The following is a 17872-nucleotide window of genomic DNA, read 5'->3' on the forward strand; positions in this document are numbered from 1 at the left end:
ACCACAACTTTGGGAAAGTATTTAATGTTTCATCATGGATATCTCAGGTACATCCATAGTATCTGGAGCTTTGATTTTCTGAAAAAAATGAGTCCAAAATATGGTGCCTTTGAACCCTATTCCTTTATAGATCGCCAGTTTCAAAAGAAGTCTTTTCACTGTTCTTTTTCAAAGCATATCTTTTCTGTCAAGGCCCGGAAAAGATGCAGCCAAAAAGCTCTAATGGAGACCCAAGAGGAAAAGGGCAGCATCCGGATTGCAAATAGTGACTCTGTTTACATCATCTTTATGACTTTGGCCCATGCTTTGAAGGCTGCGTATTCGTCAAGATCCTGGAGGAGAAGGAAGAAGGTCCAAGACACATTGGAGGCTCCAAGGCTAGAGCCATGGCAGGTATGGGGTCCCAACAATGACACAGCAAACTAAATTCCTTTGTAGAAAGAATTCACCGGAGAAGAAGGGGAACTATCTCATCCTCCTTATGCTATGAAAAGTCAACAGATTTGCCTGGTCTAGTTCCTTGGACAATATTTTATTAAGGAGCCAGCATCAGATATGTTTTGATATCAAACACTGTTGTTGTTGTTAGCTGTGAAGTCGTGTCCGACCCATCGCGACCCTATGGACAACGTTCCTCCAGGCCTTCCTGTCCTCTACCATCTTCTGGAGTCCATTTAAGCTCACGCCTCCTGCTTCAGTGACTCCATCCAGCCACCTCATTCTCTGTCATCCCCTTCTTCTCTTGCCCTCGATCTTTCCCAGCATTAGGCTCTTCTCCAGTGAGTCCTTCCTTCTCAATTGGTGGCCAAAGTATTTGAGTTTTAGCTTCAGGATCTGGCCTTCTAAAGAGCAGTCAGAGCTGATCTCCTCTAGGACTGACCGGTTTGATCACCTTGCAGTCCAAGGGACTCGCAGGAGTCTTCTCCAGCACCAAATTATCAAACACTACTAATTTTAAAAGGATGTTTGCATGTTTAAAGGTATTCCTGTATGTATGGTTTGTGATTAGTAATGTAGAATTTTAATTTATAAATTTGAAGGATTCTGTGAGAATACCTAAAGGCCTGGTTTCTTTTTTTTGTTATGAGTGGCCAATACATCACAGTGGAATGAGGAAGGTGACTTTCAGGTGTTTATTCCTGCAGGAATAGAGAGTCTCATGCTTAGGACAGAGGTCCAAATGAAGGGCCCTGAGAAAAGGTTGGCTTAGCTATTTACACAAAAAGTTTCTTTTCGATACTAAAACCTTGCTAATCCTATCATTGTCAGGTGTTTTCTTCTGCATGCTTGTAGTTTCTTTGTCATTTTTTTTAATCCCATTTATATCCCGCCCTTCTCCGAAGACCCAGGGCGGCTTACAATCTAAAGCACAATGTGCTTAGCAATAGCCTTCATTCTATGTATATGCCTGCTTATTAGGGCTTTCACACACACACACACCCCAAGCGGCATTATTACAAAGTCAGCTTAATTGCCCCCAACAATCTGGGTCCTCATTTTACCTACCTCGGAAGGATGGAAGGCTGAGTCAACCTTGAGCCTGGTGGAACTCGAACCTGCACTAATTGCAGGCAGCTGGTGTTACTTAAGGAGGCACTAGCCCACTGCTCCACCAAGGCTCTTTTGCAAATAAGCTGGCAAATGAAGGGGGAACTTAGACAATCCACTGGGTCATCAGTTCTAACTTTTAATGGCTTATTTCTAACAACTAGCATGCATGTGCGGGGGAACCTTTACCTTTACCTTTAATGATAGAAAGGGTTGAGGTTACAGGAATCCTGGGAGGGGGGGGAGTGACCATAGAATATTAGAATTAAACATAATGCAAGCATAAGAAATAAAAAAATCAAATTAGAGACTTGGACTTTAAGAGATCCCATTTCAACAAATTTAGAGAGTGCTTGGGAAGCATTCCATGCATGGAAATCCTGAAAGGGAAAACAAATCATGAAGTTTGGAAAACTTCGAAAAATTGTATTATAAAAGGCTAGCCTAGCACAGTAGCAATGAAGAAGAAAAATGAAAGATCTGAATAGAAACCAGCATGGCTGTGCAAACAACTCTCTGTTAAACTGAAAGAACAAGTATTAAAAGTGTAAAGACGGGCACATCAATATGCTTCTTAATTGCTCCTTTGGTAGAATACCAAGCTTCAATAAATTCACCTATGTGGCAGGGGTTGGCATGCCCCATGATTTTTTTTCCTTCCAAATTGAACTTTTATTTATTATCAATGTGGTTTGAGATCAGGGATTTTTGGTTGGGTTATACTCTAGGTATAATATAGTATAGTCTAAGTAAGCTTGGAGAGAAAACCACTGCCAAAATCTAAAACCTGAGCTAAAAGTATTTTTGAAACTCAAATACTTTGGCCACCTAATGAGAAGGAAGGACTCACTGGAGAAGAGCCTCATGCTGGGAAAGGTTGAGGGCAATAGAAGAAGGGGACGACAGAGAATGAGGTGGCTGGATGGAGTCACTGAAGCAGTAGGCGTAGCTTAAAGGGACTCCAGAAGATGGTAGAGGACAGGAAGGCCTGGAGGAACATTGTCCATGGGGTTGCAATGGGTCGGACACGACCTCGCAACTAACAACAACAAGGGTCCCTTCCAGCTCTATTCTATTCTATTCTATTCTATTCTATTCTATTCTATTCTATTCTATTCTATTCTGTTCTGTTCTGTTCTGTTCTGTTCTGTTCTGTTCTGTTCTGTTCTGTTCTATTCTATTCTATTCTATTCTATTCTATTCTATTCTATTCTATTCTATTCTATTCTATTCTATTCTATTCCATTCCATTCCACTCCACTCCACTCCACTCCACTCCACTCCAGAGGACAGGAAGGCCTGGAGGAACGTTGTCCATGGGGTCACAATGGGTCGGACACGACTTTGCAGCTAACAACAACAAGGGTCCCTTCCAGCTCTATTCTATTCTATTCTATTCTATTCTATTCTATTCTATTCTATTCTATTCTATTCTATTCTATTCTATTCTATTCTATGCTATGCTATGCTATGCTATTCTATTCTATTCTATTCTATTCTATTCTATTCTATTCTATTCTATTCTATTCTATTCTTTCCATTTCTCTATTCTATTCTATTCTATTCTATTCTATTCTATTCTATTCTATTCTATTCTATTCTATTCTATTCTATTCCATTCTATTCCACTCCACTCCACTCCACTCCACTCTAGAGGACAGGAAGGCCTGGAGGAACATTGTCCATGGGGTCGCAATGGGTCGGACACGACTTCGCAGCTAACAACAACAAAAGTATTTTCTATTATTTTAAAGGAAGCTTCCCTACATTACCTTCTTACATGTCCCTCTCTTCTTAACTTAAAACAATCTGGGCAGTTCTTATGTAAACATTCCCCTTTCTTCACATTGGAAACACCATGATCTGTCAGTCTGGAGTCCGGTAGTCAGGGTGCCTTCGATTGTTCCATAGGGTAGCAAAACATTTTTAAGTCCCCCCTCCTTTCTGTCCCTCTCTTTCTTTTCCTCTTTTATTTTCTTTCTCTTCCTCCTTTCTTTCTCTATCTTCCTCCTTCATTTTTTTCCCTTTGATCGAACACAAAGTTGGCGATTCTGCACAACTCCGGGATCTCCAAAGTAGACCAGTTATATACGATGTGGTGGAAATGGCCCCTTATTATCATGGCCAGACTAGTCTACAATGTCAGAGGATTCATTCATCTTTGGGGTTGCTCATATCTCAATGGGCAGAGGCAACCCCTGCTTCCAGGAGGTGAACCCAGAAAGCGTCTGGTATTTCCCCTTCCCTTTTTGCATTATTTACTGGAACTCGGACCAGTTTAACGGCTTGTGTCCAATTTCTTGAAAAAATCTCCAACAAATTCCCTTATGTTCATCCCAATTGCAATTTTATAATCCCAGTCAGGATGAATCAGTGGCCAGGTGACTCTCACTGGGGCAACATCCCCGGTGGTTATTATGACTGTCCATCTGGCAATTTCCACTTTCCTTTTTCAGTTGTATGCTACACCCAATTTCTTGCAAAGTCTCCCCCCAAAAAATCCCTTTGGTGGAATCATATTTGTACCAGTGAGTTGCAATGTTATAATCCCAGTCAGGACAACTCAGTGGCCAGTCAACTCTCACAGGAGCGGTTAGTTTTTTTTTTATTGAAAAGTTTTACAATACATTTTATCTTTAACAGAACAAAACAAAACCCTCCCAACCCCCTCCCCTCCCACCCCCTTCCCACTCCCCAACCCTCCCAGCCCCTCCTTCCCTTCCCCCTCCCACCTCCCCAACTTCCCAGAGCTAAGTACAGGGTATAAGAATACAAACAATCATAATCTAACTTATGCAAACAATCATAAACTATTAAAACTATCGCACTTTAACTCATATAAATTAACTCCAAACAGTATAAATATCACATCAATAATTATTCAAATGCTGGATAATACTTTTTAGTCCCATATTTACTCCGTAGTATCTCTCTGTTGCAAATAGTCTTTCAGGTACACTAAAGTCTTTGCCATATCCTCGAAATTGAAAACTTTACAGTCCATTCTTCTATAATCGGTAGTTCTTCCTTTTTACTAAAAGTCTTACTGCCATAGTTAAATTCAACATCCACTTGATATCCACAACAATAGTGTCAATAAAAATACCCAATAAAAACAATTACAGACAAAACAAATTTACATCAATCATTAAAAAAACCAATTTTCTATTCTTCTTTCCAGCTGGGCTTTAAATTTCCATACTAAAACCAAGTTTATGCAATCTTGCCTTCTCTTAATATATTATACAGCTTCAAGTACCATACATTACTTTCCGAACTTAAATTTTTTTATATATAATCACATCATTTTTATATTTTCTATTACATGTTTCATTATTGCCCATAAAAATAGCTTACAAGTTAGCTTCCATCTATAGTTTTTCCCAAACTTGCAACAGAGCATGTCACAAAGTATATACACATTATCCACTTCTTATCACACAATAGATATACATACCAACCAAATAGCAAATCACAACCTTCAAAATTTCAGTAAGCACTACTACAATTCTTCCCAATTAAGTTTTCGTAATTATCTTAAAATTAAAACAACATAAAATATTACAAAACATAATTATTTTATATAACTCTACATTTGAGGGTGAAAAATATATCCCCAAATATTTAACTCTTTTAACAATTTCAATTCCCGTTTACTCTTCTAAAACCACCCTTTATAATCGTTATTGCATTATTATCTCCTTCAGTTCTGCAACTAAATCTTCAGGCTTGTCTCGTTCGTCTAAAAGCAGCACGCCTCTTCCAATTTCTGGCCTCCTCCAGTGACACTGAAATTTGATCCACTCCTGTAACTTTCTCATCTGTCTGCATTGTTCCTTCAGCACCTTGTAGATTCTCTCTGTGTCGTTGAGACTCTCTCTCTCACCTTTCTTCCTTGTAGATTCCAAAAGTGGTATGGGGGCTGCTTTTAAAACATTACTGTAAAAATCGCATGCCTGAATCACCGTAGTAAGACTATGCCTCATTCCTTCATAGGTCACCACCATACCCACTGGTATCTCCCATCTAAATTTGATATCACGTCGTCTCAATTCTTGTGTCAAAAAAGCAAATTCCTTCCTTTTTCTTAAAATTCTTGGAGGGATCTCTTTTAAAATCAAGACTTCTTGCTCAGCAATTACAAATTCAATGTTGTAGGAGGCTTGAATAATTTCATTTCTAATCACTCTCTTTGTAAAATAAACCACCACATCTCTGGGTAATTTCCTTTGTCTTGCAATCCATGAATTAACACGGAACATTTTATCTATATCTTCCATTATTTCATCTGCTGTTCACCCCAGCACCCCTTCCAGAGCCTCAGAAACTATTTTCTTCAAATTTTCTTTAGGATTTTCTTTTAAGCCTCTAATCCTTACAGCAAACTCCATCTGATAATACTGTACCGAGGTCAAATCACAATCAATTTTCTCTACCACATTTTCAGTTTCTGTCATTTTTACTTACAGTCTAGTATCATTTTGACTGAGATCTTCCACTCTTTCATCCAAATTCTCAATACATATAGCCATGCCTTGAAATGCAGATAAAATGTCTGCTCTTATTTCTGTTAGTTTCTCTGTAATCTTTTCATCCATAACCTCAGCTAATTTTTCTGTTAACTTCTCCTCCAGCTTTTTATCCATTATCTCAGCAAATTGTTGCAATTGCTTTTCCATAATCTCTTGCATCACATTCTGCAAATCTTTAACTGTAAGGGCTGATGCAAATACGGGTGCAAGGGGCAATAAGGCTTGCGACAAAGACTGCTGCACCAGAGCAGGAACTTTAGAAGATATAGCCGCCATTTTCACCCACTATTGTTTGCTACGCACTTCCACTTTCAAGCTCAGCAAAGTCCATTGAGTTAAAGATCAAAAGACCATTTTCACCTAAATCTCCTGTATCGCTCTGCCTGTGTCCTCGTTCTCCAAAGTTCTTTCTTGCTAGCAGGGATGGTTGCGGACGCCCTGTTCTGCTCCAAAAAGCCCGGAGCAGAAGCGCCTCGCAGTCCGGAGCATGCCCAGGCTTTGGGGGGGCTCAATCCTTCAGCTGCCAAAACTTTAAGTTCTACCCCTACCTGGGCGCTCGCCCCCTCCTCTTCTCCCAAAACAGCTGATCAGCGCTGTTTTCGGTGGCTCTACGGAGCCGCGAGTCTGACAGCCTAAGAATGGCTGCCTCTGGCGATGCCTTGCCACCCGGAAGTCCAGGAGCGGTTATTATGAGTGGCCATCTGGCAATTCCCTGGGTCTTTTTGAGCAACTTCAAGATCTCATCCTTCATGAGAAAATATGTAGCAATTGCATCATGTCACCCCATGATGGAGCATGGATTCCATTTAGGGTCTGTTTCTTTCTGCAACTGGGAGAGAAGCGGCATGCTGCTGTTTGGAAAATAGGTGCCATTTATTTTCTCAGTAAGAGCAACAGCAACTGGGGGCAGTTGACAAAAAAAGGGTGGTGACCTAGTGGGTTTTTATTGTGTCTTTTGTTCCAAGGTGTTTAGATGTAGGCATAAAGATGGGCTCTTTCCTTGTTTTCAGAACTGGGGTGCGGGGGTGGGTGGGTGGGAGGGAGTAGGTTTCACTTTTGTTATAAGTTCTCCTTTTGTCATGTAAAGTGTTGTAGCTGATCCTTGAGGGCAAAGGGAAGTGCGCCTTTAATGTTCTAATTTATCTCTAGCCTGGGTGATCAGCATCTGTTTCTTATGTGGACAGCTCAGAGATCACTTCGCTGTTTGTTTATTTATTTATTTATTTATTTTTATTTAATTGGTTTTCTATACCGCCCTATTCCCGAAGGACTCAGGGCGGTTTACAGGGCAATATTTAAAAGACAATATAAATTAAGATAAAAATAGAATTAAAAAGAATTAAATTAATAATAACCCAACAATAAAACATTGTTAAAATTTAAAACTAACCCACCCCCCTCAGTCCAGGCCAGACAGATCGAAAAGCCAGGTTTTCAGGTCCCAGCAAAACGAGCGCAGGTCCGGAGTTCGACAGGTAAATCATTCCAAAGGGCAGGCGCGCCCACAGAGAATGCCCTCCCTCTGGGGATCACCCGCTGGCATTCCCTGACTGGCGGGACCCTAAGGAGGCCCTCCCCATGGGAGCGCACAGGACGATGGGAAGTTGATGCCGGCAGCAGGTGTTCCCTTAGATAGTATTAGTATTAGTATTAGTATTAGTATTAGTATTAGTATTAGTATTAGTATTAGTATTAGTATTAGTATTAGTATTAGTATTAGTATTAGTATTAGTATTAGTATTAGTATTAGTATTAGTATTTTCTGAATGGGCAACATTGTATCTTCTGAATAAAACATAATTTCCCTAAGTTTAGACCAGCAATTGTTTCAGCAAAGAAAAAAGAAGCTTCTTGTTTAATTCTTATGGGGATTCTTTGGAATGGTAAGATATGAGGGAATATTCAGTTTCTGGGGAGGAGTTTCCCTTTACAATTCAATACCTATTTTGTCGATATACAATTGACAAATTTTGCTGAAACCTTTTCGTTCACTTATCAACTTATTGGTAACTAAGATTCATATGTGAAATATCAGACCGTGTCAGAAACAAAGGTGTCTCCTTTTAAAATCCCTGGATGTTTCCATTCTAGTTCCACCCCTTTCTGGAGAAGAATGAATTCTACAATCTTTCCCATTTGGAACTCTACTTTGACCAAAATGGAGAAGTAACCGCAGATATGGACATCCAGTGCTTGGTGGTTTCCCCCAGTAGGAAATTGATCAAAAGGAAACTGGGATGTATTGAAAGACAGAAACTTATTATAAACCAAAGGGCTCTTTCATTGCTAAAGTTGCTCAACAGGGTAGGTAAAATATTGCAGTGTTCTCTCTTTTTTTCTAAAAATTAGGACCCATTTCAAGTGAGTTATTTGTAGTAACATGAGTGGATGATCTTCAGTGGGAGTTGAATGTATGGAGGAGAAAACATACAGTTTTCTTAGACTGCATGAGGGGGAGGACACAAATGTGTCTTTCAGATGCTATGATATGGAATACTCTTTTAAACTGATTCATCCATGTTCAACAGCAGATGCTGCTTGATTATTCTTCAGGAAACAGACCACGGTTCTTTCTGTATCTCTTCTATAAGTTAGAATCTCCTTCAAACTGATGAGAAACCTGATCTACGTTCTGTCATTTGTGTTGCTAATAGCCTCAAAGTCTTTGAAGCAGTGTCTGCATTAGGTTTGGACTGAATGAGATGAATATAATCATAACTGGTTGGAGTTCCTATTGGTCCATGTGGGAAATAAGATGCAGATATGAAAGACAAAGGCTCCTATTTGAAGAAAGCAAAGACCACTGATTTGAAAGAAGGGTCAAAGTGACCATCTCTGCTAAAATTGAACATCATCTATCTATCCACCACACAGTCTTTTCAGCCATTCCAAGAAGATTCCACATCCATTTGCACTTTGATTCAGGTGACTCTGAGGGCACAGATAAACCCCCAAGTGGCCTCAACCACTTTCAGAGAGTTAATGACCAGATGACTGCAAAGAATATAAATCTTTTCACTCTGCACCATTCAGTCAGGACTGAAAAAGCTTCTTGGATGAGAAGCAAAACATTTTCAAGGGGGTGGAAAAAAGTTCATTTGTCTTTTGGAAAAACATTTTTGGGACAAAATATGCCTGACTTACCCTGTTTGAGGGACAGGTTCTCATGACCTCACCTCCATCTCATCTCACTCCAGTTCTAGAAACTTAGGCAGTCAATTTTAGTCTTAGCTTTGCAGCATGGAAGCCATATCAATTAATAAATGTATATAGAAAGAAAGAACATCTCCTTCAATGTTTATTATTTATTTATTTATTTATTTATTATTTAAATTTATATACCACCCTATTCCCGTAGGACTCAGGGCGGTTTACAGGGGAAATTAAAATACATAACATACAAAATTAAAATCAGTTAAAACTATGATTAAATTACAGTCCCTGAAGTTAAACTAAAACCCAATTAAATTAAATTAGTTAAAATCCCACTGTCTGGGCCAGACAGCTTGAAAAACCAGGTTTTCAAGTCCCAGCGAAATGAGCGAAGGTCGGGGGCAGTCCTGAATTCCATAGGGCCGGTGCACCCACAGAGAACGCCCTTCCCCTGGGAATAACCCGCCGGTATTCCTTAACTGGCGGTACCCTTAGAAGGCCCTCCCTGTGGGAGCGCACAGGACGATGGGAAGTTGATGCCGGCAGCAGGTGTTCCCTTAGATAATCCGGACCCAAGCCATTTAGAGCTTTATAGGTCATTACCAGCACCTTGAATCTCATCTGGAGGGCAACCGGAAGCCAATGCAGCTCACGGAGAAGAGGTGTTACACGGGAGTATTGGGAAACTCCCATAACAACTCACGCGGCTGTATTCTGCACCAGTTGAAGCCTCCTAGTGGTCCTCAAGGGCAGCCCCATGTAGAGAGCATTGCAGTAGTCTAGCCGGGAGGTCACGAGCGCATGGGTGACTGTGCATAGGGCATCTTGGTCCAGATAGGGCCGCAACTGGCGCACCAGACGAAGCTGGGCAAAAGCTCTAATTGGTAAGCTCTAATTGGTAAGGAAGTTTTCCTTTATATCTTAATTGAAGGATAGTTTTGAATTACTATCAAAGGAGACTGGCTTTGCAATGTCAAACTGCCAGCCCATGGGCCGGATGCGTCATCTGGAAGCCGTGCCCACCCCATTGCCGGCAATGGCAAAACTGGCCCGATACATTGTGCAACATCACGTGACATCATGAGCTTGACATGTCTGCTCTAGAAGAAACCTTTCCAGATTCATCTAGTCAGAAATTTCTTTCTTCATTAGAGATTTATTATATTTTAACAAATCTAATAGAATAAAAAATATTTTTTTTCCTAAAATTTAATATGTTCATCATACTTTATAATCATGTATATATGAAAAATCATCCTTCTTTCTTCTCCAGCACTGAAGGAAGATTTTGAAATATGGTGCTGGAGAAGACTCCTGCGAGTCCCTTGGACTGCAAGGCGATCAAATTGGTCAGTCTTAGAGGAGATCAACCCTGACTGCTCTTTAGAAGGCCAGATCCTGAAGCTAAAACTCAAATACTGTGGCCACCTAATGACAAGGAAGGACTCACTGGAGAAGAGCCTAATGCTGGGAAAGGTTGAGGGCAAGAGAAGAAGAGGACGACAGAGAATGAGGTGGCTGGATGGAGTCACTGAAGCAGTAGGCGTGAGCCTAAATGGACTCCAGAAGATGGTAGAGGACAGGAAGGCCTGGAGGAACATTGTCCATGGGGTCGTGATGGATCAGACATGACTTCACAACTAATAACAACAACACATATATAAAAAATAGGAAAAAATGCATCTTAATGCAGCCATAAAGAGGAACCAACTAGTGGTTATTTAATTCTAAAATCTTTTCCTGAGTTCCTTCCTTCCACACTTTATTAAGTAGAAAAGTCATTTATTGCCATGAAATATGCCAGAAGTGAAAGGCAGGAACTATATGAATTTTTCATTGTATCCCCTGCAATCAGTTGAAACTAGTTAGAGAATTCATATTTTTGTTGAAGTGAAGCCCAGAGAGAGGACTCAGCTAAACTTCATATCCATGGATGCTTAGTCCAGACACATTTTCTTTGGCATTCCTTGTTTTTCTCCTTAGCCTTTGCCTCAGTCCAAATGTGTGGAAAGTTGTCAACCTGGATATGTCAAGCGGAAGCGAGAAGGAGAGCCAGTTTGCTGCTATGACTGTGTTCCTTGTCCAGAGGGGACCATCTCCACTCAGGAAGGTGGGTGACACCAAAGAAAAGATATGTTCAAGGTCAAGTGTTATTTATCTAAAAACTTCGCAATTTCTTACCTAAAAGGAGGAATAGCCAAAAGACCTTGAAGGATTGTTTGGCATGTGAGACAGGTTTTACTACTACCAAAGAAAATATACCTTCTGCTTTTTATTTTGGATCCCTCTTTCCACATTTATCTTCCTGTGAATATCTGAATTCTTTGAAATTTGAGGAATTATCTTAGGTCTACCCTCTAGAACAGACATGTCAAACACAAGGCCCGGGGGCCAGATCCGGCCCGCGAAGTGGTTTCATGTGGCCCGTGAAGCCATCCTGGAAACAGTGAGGGAACGCCCCCCACTGCCTTGGCCCTGGCCCAGAGACCCTCCTTCTGCCAGAGACCCTCAGATCTGTCCCACTCCTGCCCAAACCCCCATAGGCACCCTTGACATGAACGATGTAGAGCTGTCCACGCCACCCAGTAGGCCATACGCACTCTAGCCACGCCCACCCAGTAGGCCACGCCCACCCTGGCCATACCCACCCGGCCCCCTGAGGGCAACTGCAATGCTGATGCGGCCCTCAATGAAATTGAGTTTGACACCCCTGCTCTAGAAGAATCTTTGAAATTTATTCTATATAGGTCTCCCCTTGATCATCACTAGAAGGAATTGCTGGGCCACAGTGAGTTGATTTGTATAGTTACGGGTGCACCTGCTTACATGAATGTTACTACTGATGAGAGTAGCCATTCCAGATTATTTGCAGAACTAGGGTTTTTGGTTTTTTTTTGCTTTTAAAAAAATAGTTTCTGTGAAGACATTAAGAGATGCATCTTTGAAAATCCTCCTAGTATCAATTGCTTTCCAAAGAAGTTATTTCTTGAAAGGATAGAATATTAAATAAATGTTTCTTTTGGGGTTTTGCAGATATAGAAAAATGCACCAAGTGTCCAGATGATAAATTTCCAAATAAGGATCGTATCCAATGTATCCCCAAAGTTATATCCTTCCTGTCTTACGAAGAAAATCTGGGCATCATCCTGATCTCTTTTGCCCTGCTCTTGTTCCTAACCACTATGTTTGTGTTAATCATATTCATTAAATACCAAGAAACTCCCATTGTCAAAGCCAACAACCAGAACCTATCTTACATACTTCTGATCTCCCTCCTGCTTTGCTTCTTGTCTCCTCTTCTCTTCATTGGTCAACCAACGAAAGCCACCTGCCTTCTCCGACAAACAATGTTCAGCATCATCTTCTCAGTTGCCATTTCTTCTCTCTTGGCCAAAACAATCACAGTGGTGCTGGCTTTCTTGGCCACAAAACCAGGAAACCGAGCAAAGAGATGGTTGGGGAAGAGCTTGGCTAACTCCATCATCCTTTTTTGTTCTGCTGTCCAAATTATCATCTGCTCCATCTGGCTGGGAATGTCTCTCCCATCCCCTGACTCTGACTTCCACTCTCAGCCTGGAGTGAACATTCTGCAATGCAACGAAGGCTCTGTTGTCATGTTCTACATCACTCTTAGCTACATGGGCTTCTTAGCTTCCATTTGCTTCACAGTGGCCTTCCTAGGCAGAAATCTCCCTGGGGCCTTCAATGAAGCCAAGCTGATCACCTTCAGCATGATGGTCTTCTGCAGTGTCTGGGTGACTTTTGTGCCCACCTATCTGAGTACCAAAGGGAAATACATGGTGGCTGTTCAGGTCTTCTCCATCTTGTCCTCCAGTGCTGGTCTTCTGGGTTGCATCTTCATCCCCAAGTGTTACATCATCATTCTGAGGCCAGACCTGAATAAAAAGGAGCACCTTACAACCAGAAGAAATGCAGAAATGTAGAGACAGGGTAATGTCAACTCTCAACATGTTCCAACAGGACAAACCTAGAACATGGTCCATGGATGACTAGGCCATCTTTTTTTTTTTTTTTGCTTCAAATCACTAAAGGGCTACTGGCAGATAGGATTGTGAGGAAGGTTAGTTCTTGCAGTAGTGGGAGAGTATTAACAAGCTGGAAATACAGAAGGATTGCAGGTGGTAACCATGACACCCTTGTTTCTGAGTACATTTTACCAAAGCTGCTATGGCAATGCAATTAATATGTTACTTTTTATTTAGACAATAACTTTTTCTTGAGGATAGTAACAGTAGATTGGTGGTCAAATAACTTGAGACTTGCTAATTATGAATACTCATGCCTAGATTATGTATGAAATATGCATATGTGCTATTATCATTTTGTCCTCCTTTCCTGAAATGTATCGGTATGAGAGAATCCTTTTGTCTACAGGATTTCCTCTCATTATATTCTGGAGGGAAATTCCTCGAGTGTCCACTGAATAAAGAATAACTGCAATGAGCCTTGATTATTGGAGGTGGGGGTGGGTTGTGGTATTTGTTTTTATATAAACTTGTGTCAGCAGTGAGATTCACAATCTTCATGTTGCTTCCAGGGCCAACAGGTGGGGTGTCCTGTAGGGTGGGTGTTTTGAGATTGATCCCATGACCCTTCCCATTTCCAAATAATGGCATCATTTAGGAGGCTGTGTAAGGCAACAATATCTGTGCAAAACTCCATTTTTCTACTAAGGTTTGTGTACCATTTATGGTCTCATGCTCACTTCCCACCTGAGTAATCACTGGAGGTGTCCAGAAAGCAAGGTGCAGTTTGGCTTAGGATGGGTGAGAGTGACCTTTCTATGTCAAGCAAATACTGACCCCGAGGCTCTGTTCAGACTGCCTTTTTCCTATTTCTTAATGTATGAATTTCCTAAGCAGGTACTTTGCAGGGAGGGAATTGCAAAACAGAGCTTAGGCAGACTGTGATTGGTGAATGAATGCTTTTCAAATGAACAGATAAGCCTGCTATGGGCCAAGGCTGGGAATTGGTCTACTGCCTTCACTCCTGCCTCCAGAGGCTGTGAAAGAAAGGTATAAAATAATCATAAATAGCTGTTCCTCCTCCATTGGAAGAGAAACATCCTGAGACATGAATCCAAGGACTACAATAATCAACACAGGGAAGGAAAGGGGAAGGCCAGCCAGAAATACCTTCCAATTCCACATGTGGACAGTGATCATACAGATAAGTAAATCTCTGGAAGGAAGGCAAATGGTAAATTTGCAAACTTAAGGAATCTTAAGAGTTTTTTCTGCGGCACCGGTATGGAAACACTCAGACCAGGAAAAGTTGTTTGAGATTCAGGCAAACACTAGTGATGTAGCAATGGGGGCGGTGCTACTGCAGAAAACACAGCAGGGCCAGTTACAGTGCTTACACGTCCAAAAACTGTCAGAGACTGAACAAAGGTGGGTTGCTTGGAAAAAGGAAGCATACATAATGAGATGGGCCCTCTTAACCTGGAGGCATTTCTTAGAAGGAAGCAAAATCCCTTTCCAGGTTTGGACAGATCATAAGAACCTGGAAGCTCTGAAAACTCCCAGGAGGTTGTTTCCTAAGCAAGTGGGCCAGGCCCAGCACTTTCATCATTTTCATTTCTCTATTCACTATCTGCCTGGAGAGAAGAACATCCTAGCAAACATGCTGTCACGAATGCCACAATATAATAATGTAAAGGCAGAAGTGGTTTAACCTCTACTTTCCCCATGGCAATTGGCTGCCCCAACCATTACAAAAGCACAAGAACACACATTACAAGAGTTATTTTTGAGACAATCCCTGTTTCAAGAGTTCTGCTTTCTTGGGAGATCTCGTTGAGGCAGGTCCTTACAGAAGGAATGGGAGATAAGAAGAGAGAGAAAGCTACATTCACCTCTTTAACTGCTGCAAGATGGGATTTCTCCAGCAGTCCATAATCTCCAATCCCAATGATTTTTGATGCCTCTGTGAGAGAGGGAGTTGTTTAGAGGATGCTGATTTTACCCCTTTCCCCAGGTGTGTGTGTGTGTGTGTGTGTGTGTGATTCAGTCTTTTAATTCAACTCCCTGAAAGAACATTCTTTAACTTACAGCAGCACCATTACAAAATTCTAACCCAGCAGTCCAACTTCATTGGCGCCCAGGTTCGCCTGGTGCGCCAGTTGCGGTCCTATCTAGACCGGGATGCCTTGTGTACAGTCACTCATGCGCTCATGACCTCTCGTTTGGACTACTACAATGCTCTCTACATGGGGCTGCCCTTGAGGACCACTCGGAGGCTTCAACTGGTGCAGGATGTAGCCGCGCGAGTTGTGTTGGGGGTCTCCTGATACTCCCATGTTACACCTCTGCTCTGCAAGCTGCATTGGCTGCCAGTTGCCCTCCGGGTGAGATTCAAGGTGCTGGTTACGACCTACAAAGCCCTACATGGCATGGGTCCGGATTACCTACGGCAGCACCTACTGCCGGCATCAACTTCCCTCCATCTAGTGCTCTCCCACAGAGTGGGCCTCCTCAGGGTGCCTCCGATCAGAGAATGTTGATTGGTGGCCCCCAGGGGGAGGTCGTTCTCTGTGGGCGCGCCAGACCTATGGAACCGCTTGCCGGTTGAGCTCCGGATGGCCCCCGACCTTCGCTCCTTCCGGCACGATTTAAAAACTTATTTATTTGAACAATTTGGCCTGGTCTGATGGGTTTGGGGTTGGATTTAGTTTTAGCACACTTTTATTATTGTATTATATTGGGCATAATTATTTAATTCTTTTTAACTCTTTTTTAACTTTTGTATTTACATTTTGATATTTATTGCCCTGTACACCACCCTGAGTCCTTCGGGAGAAGGGCGGTATAAAATTTTTAATAATAATAATAATAATAATAATAATAATAATAATAATAATAATAATAATAATAATAATAATAATAATAATAATAATTGCTCCAACAAGAGAATATTTTCAATGCTAAAACTGCTACAAAAATTAATAATCTTTCTCATTCACTTTCATTTTAACCAGAGATTTGGAGGGAGGAGACAGGAATTGTTCTGAGCCCCTTTCCTCCTTTTCTGAATCACCGATGTCCATTGCCATCCATGGGATTTCTTCCTTCCCTGAAAAACATTCCTCACAAATACCTTCAAGTTCCCTCCTTTAAACCAATTCCAATTTCTTCCCTCAAAAACTCTGTCCTAATTCTTCCCTGTTACTGTCACAAGCAGAGAGACCTTAACTGTCTCTTCCAAATGCTGCTATCTCCATCAAAGCATCCATCCCAGAAAAAAGTAAATTGGCACAACAAAATGGAGATCTGAGTAGCGGTTATGCCATATATTATGGTAAGATCTAACCCACCCTCCTATCCTTCCACAAGAGCCGAAGACATGGCTGTGCTGGTTGGCCCGGGAACCCAATGGGGGAGTTTCATGCTGAAGGTAGCTTCTGGATTGTTGGCAGACTCCGTCTCCACCCCCTTGTTCTTTGCTCTCCAGCTCTCCATATTTTGGTTATCATATTAACGTATTCTTGCTGTGTTCTTTTTCATTGTTTATTTTATTTATTTATTTATTTATTTTATTACATTTCTATACCGCCCTTTCCTGGAGGACTCAGGGCGGTTTACAGGGTAATTAAAAACCAAAAATACAAAAGTTAAAAACCAAGTTTAAAAAAGATTAAATTTATCCCTGTATAAATAAAACCCCCTATTAAATTAAATTAATCCTCAGCCTGGGCCAGAGAGCTCGAAGAGCCAGGTCTTCAGGCCCCGGCGGAATGAATGGAGGTCGGGGGCAGTCCTCAGCTCCACTGGCAGCTGGTTCCAAAGGGCAGGCACCCCCACTGAGAAGGCCCTATCCCTGGGTGTTACCCGCCGGCAATCTCTTACCGGTGGCACCCTGAGAAGACCCTTCCTCTGCGAGCGCACTGGACGAAGGGAACTTGATGCCGGCAGCAGGTGTTCCCTCAGATATCCTGGACCCAAGCCATGTAGGGCTTTATAGGTCATCACCAGCACCTTGAATTTTACCCGGAGGGCAACCGGAAGCCAATGCAGCTCGCGGAGTAGAGGTGTTACATGGAAGTATCGGGAGACCCCCATCACAACTCACGCGGCCGCATTCTGCACCAGTTGAAGCCTCCGGGTGGTCCTCAAGGTCAGCCACATGTAGAGAGCGTTGCAGTAGTCCAAACGGGAGGTCACGAGCGCATGAATGACTGTGCGTAGGGCATCTCGGTCCAGGTAGGGTCGCAACTGGCGCACCAGGCAAACCTGGGCAAAATCCCCCCTGGTCACGGCTCCTATATGGTCTTCAAAATTGAGTCGTGAATCCAGACGCCCAAGTTGCGAGCCCTATCAACGGGGGGTAACACCTCACATTTATGGTTCTACTATCTTCTGTTCTGTTTGCACTCTTTTTATTCCTTCCTTTTTATCACTGTAAGCTGTTTAGAGTAGCTCCACCATAGCAATATAAGTGGCAAATAAATAATCACAATGTTAATTTTTATTTATTTTTATTTATTTATTTTAATCCCATTTATATCCCGCCCTTCTCCGAAGACTCAGGGCGGCTTACAATCTAAGCACAAATCAAATGTGCTTAGCAATAGCCTTCATTCTATGTATATGCCTGCTTTATTAGGGCTTTCCCCCCCC

The 17872-nt window shown here is 41.8% G+C and overlaps 1 protein-coding gene across 1 annotated transcript; it reads left to right on the plus strand.

Moving 5' to 3' along the window:
* Positions 1-222: 222 nt before the first annotated feature.
* Positions 223-13177, plus strand: LOC310633300 (vomeronasal type-2 receptor 26-like; the record flags this gene model as incomplete). The annotated part of the gene is made up of 3 exons (XM_083350999.1): positions 223-393; positions 11217-11343; positions 12267-13177. 3 exons carry the CDS (start codon positions 223-225, stop codon positions 13175-13177), a joined length of 1209 nt encoding a protein of 402 aa, XP_083207125.1.
* Positions 13178-17872: the final 4695 nt, after the last annotated feature.

Source organism: Vipera ursinii (genome assembly GCF_947247035.1).
Source record: "Vipera ursinii genome assembly, chromosome: 2".
Classification (NCBI taxonomy): domain Eukaryota; kingdom Metazoa; phylum Chordata; class Lepidosauria; order Squamata; family Viperidae; genus Vipera; species Vipera ursinii.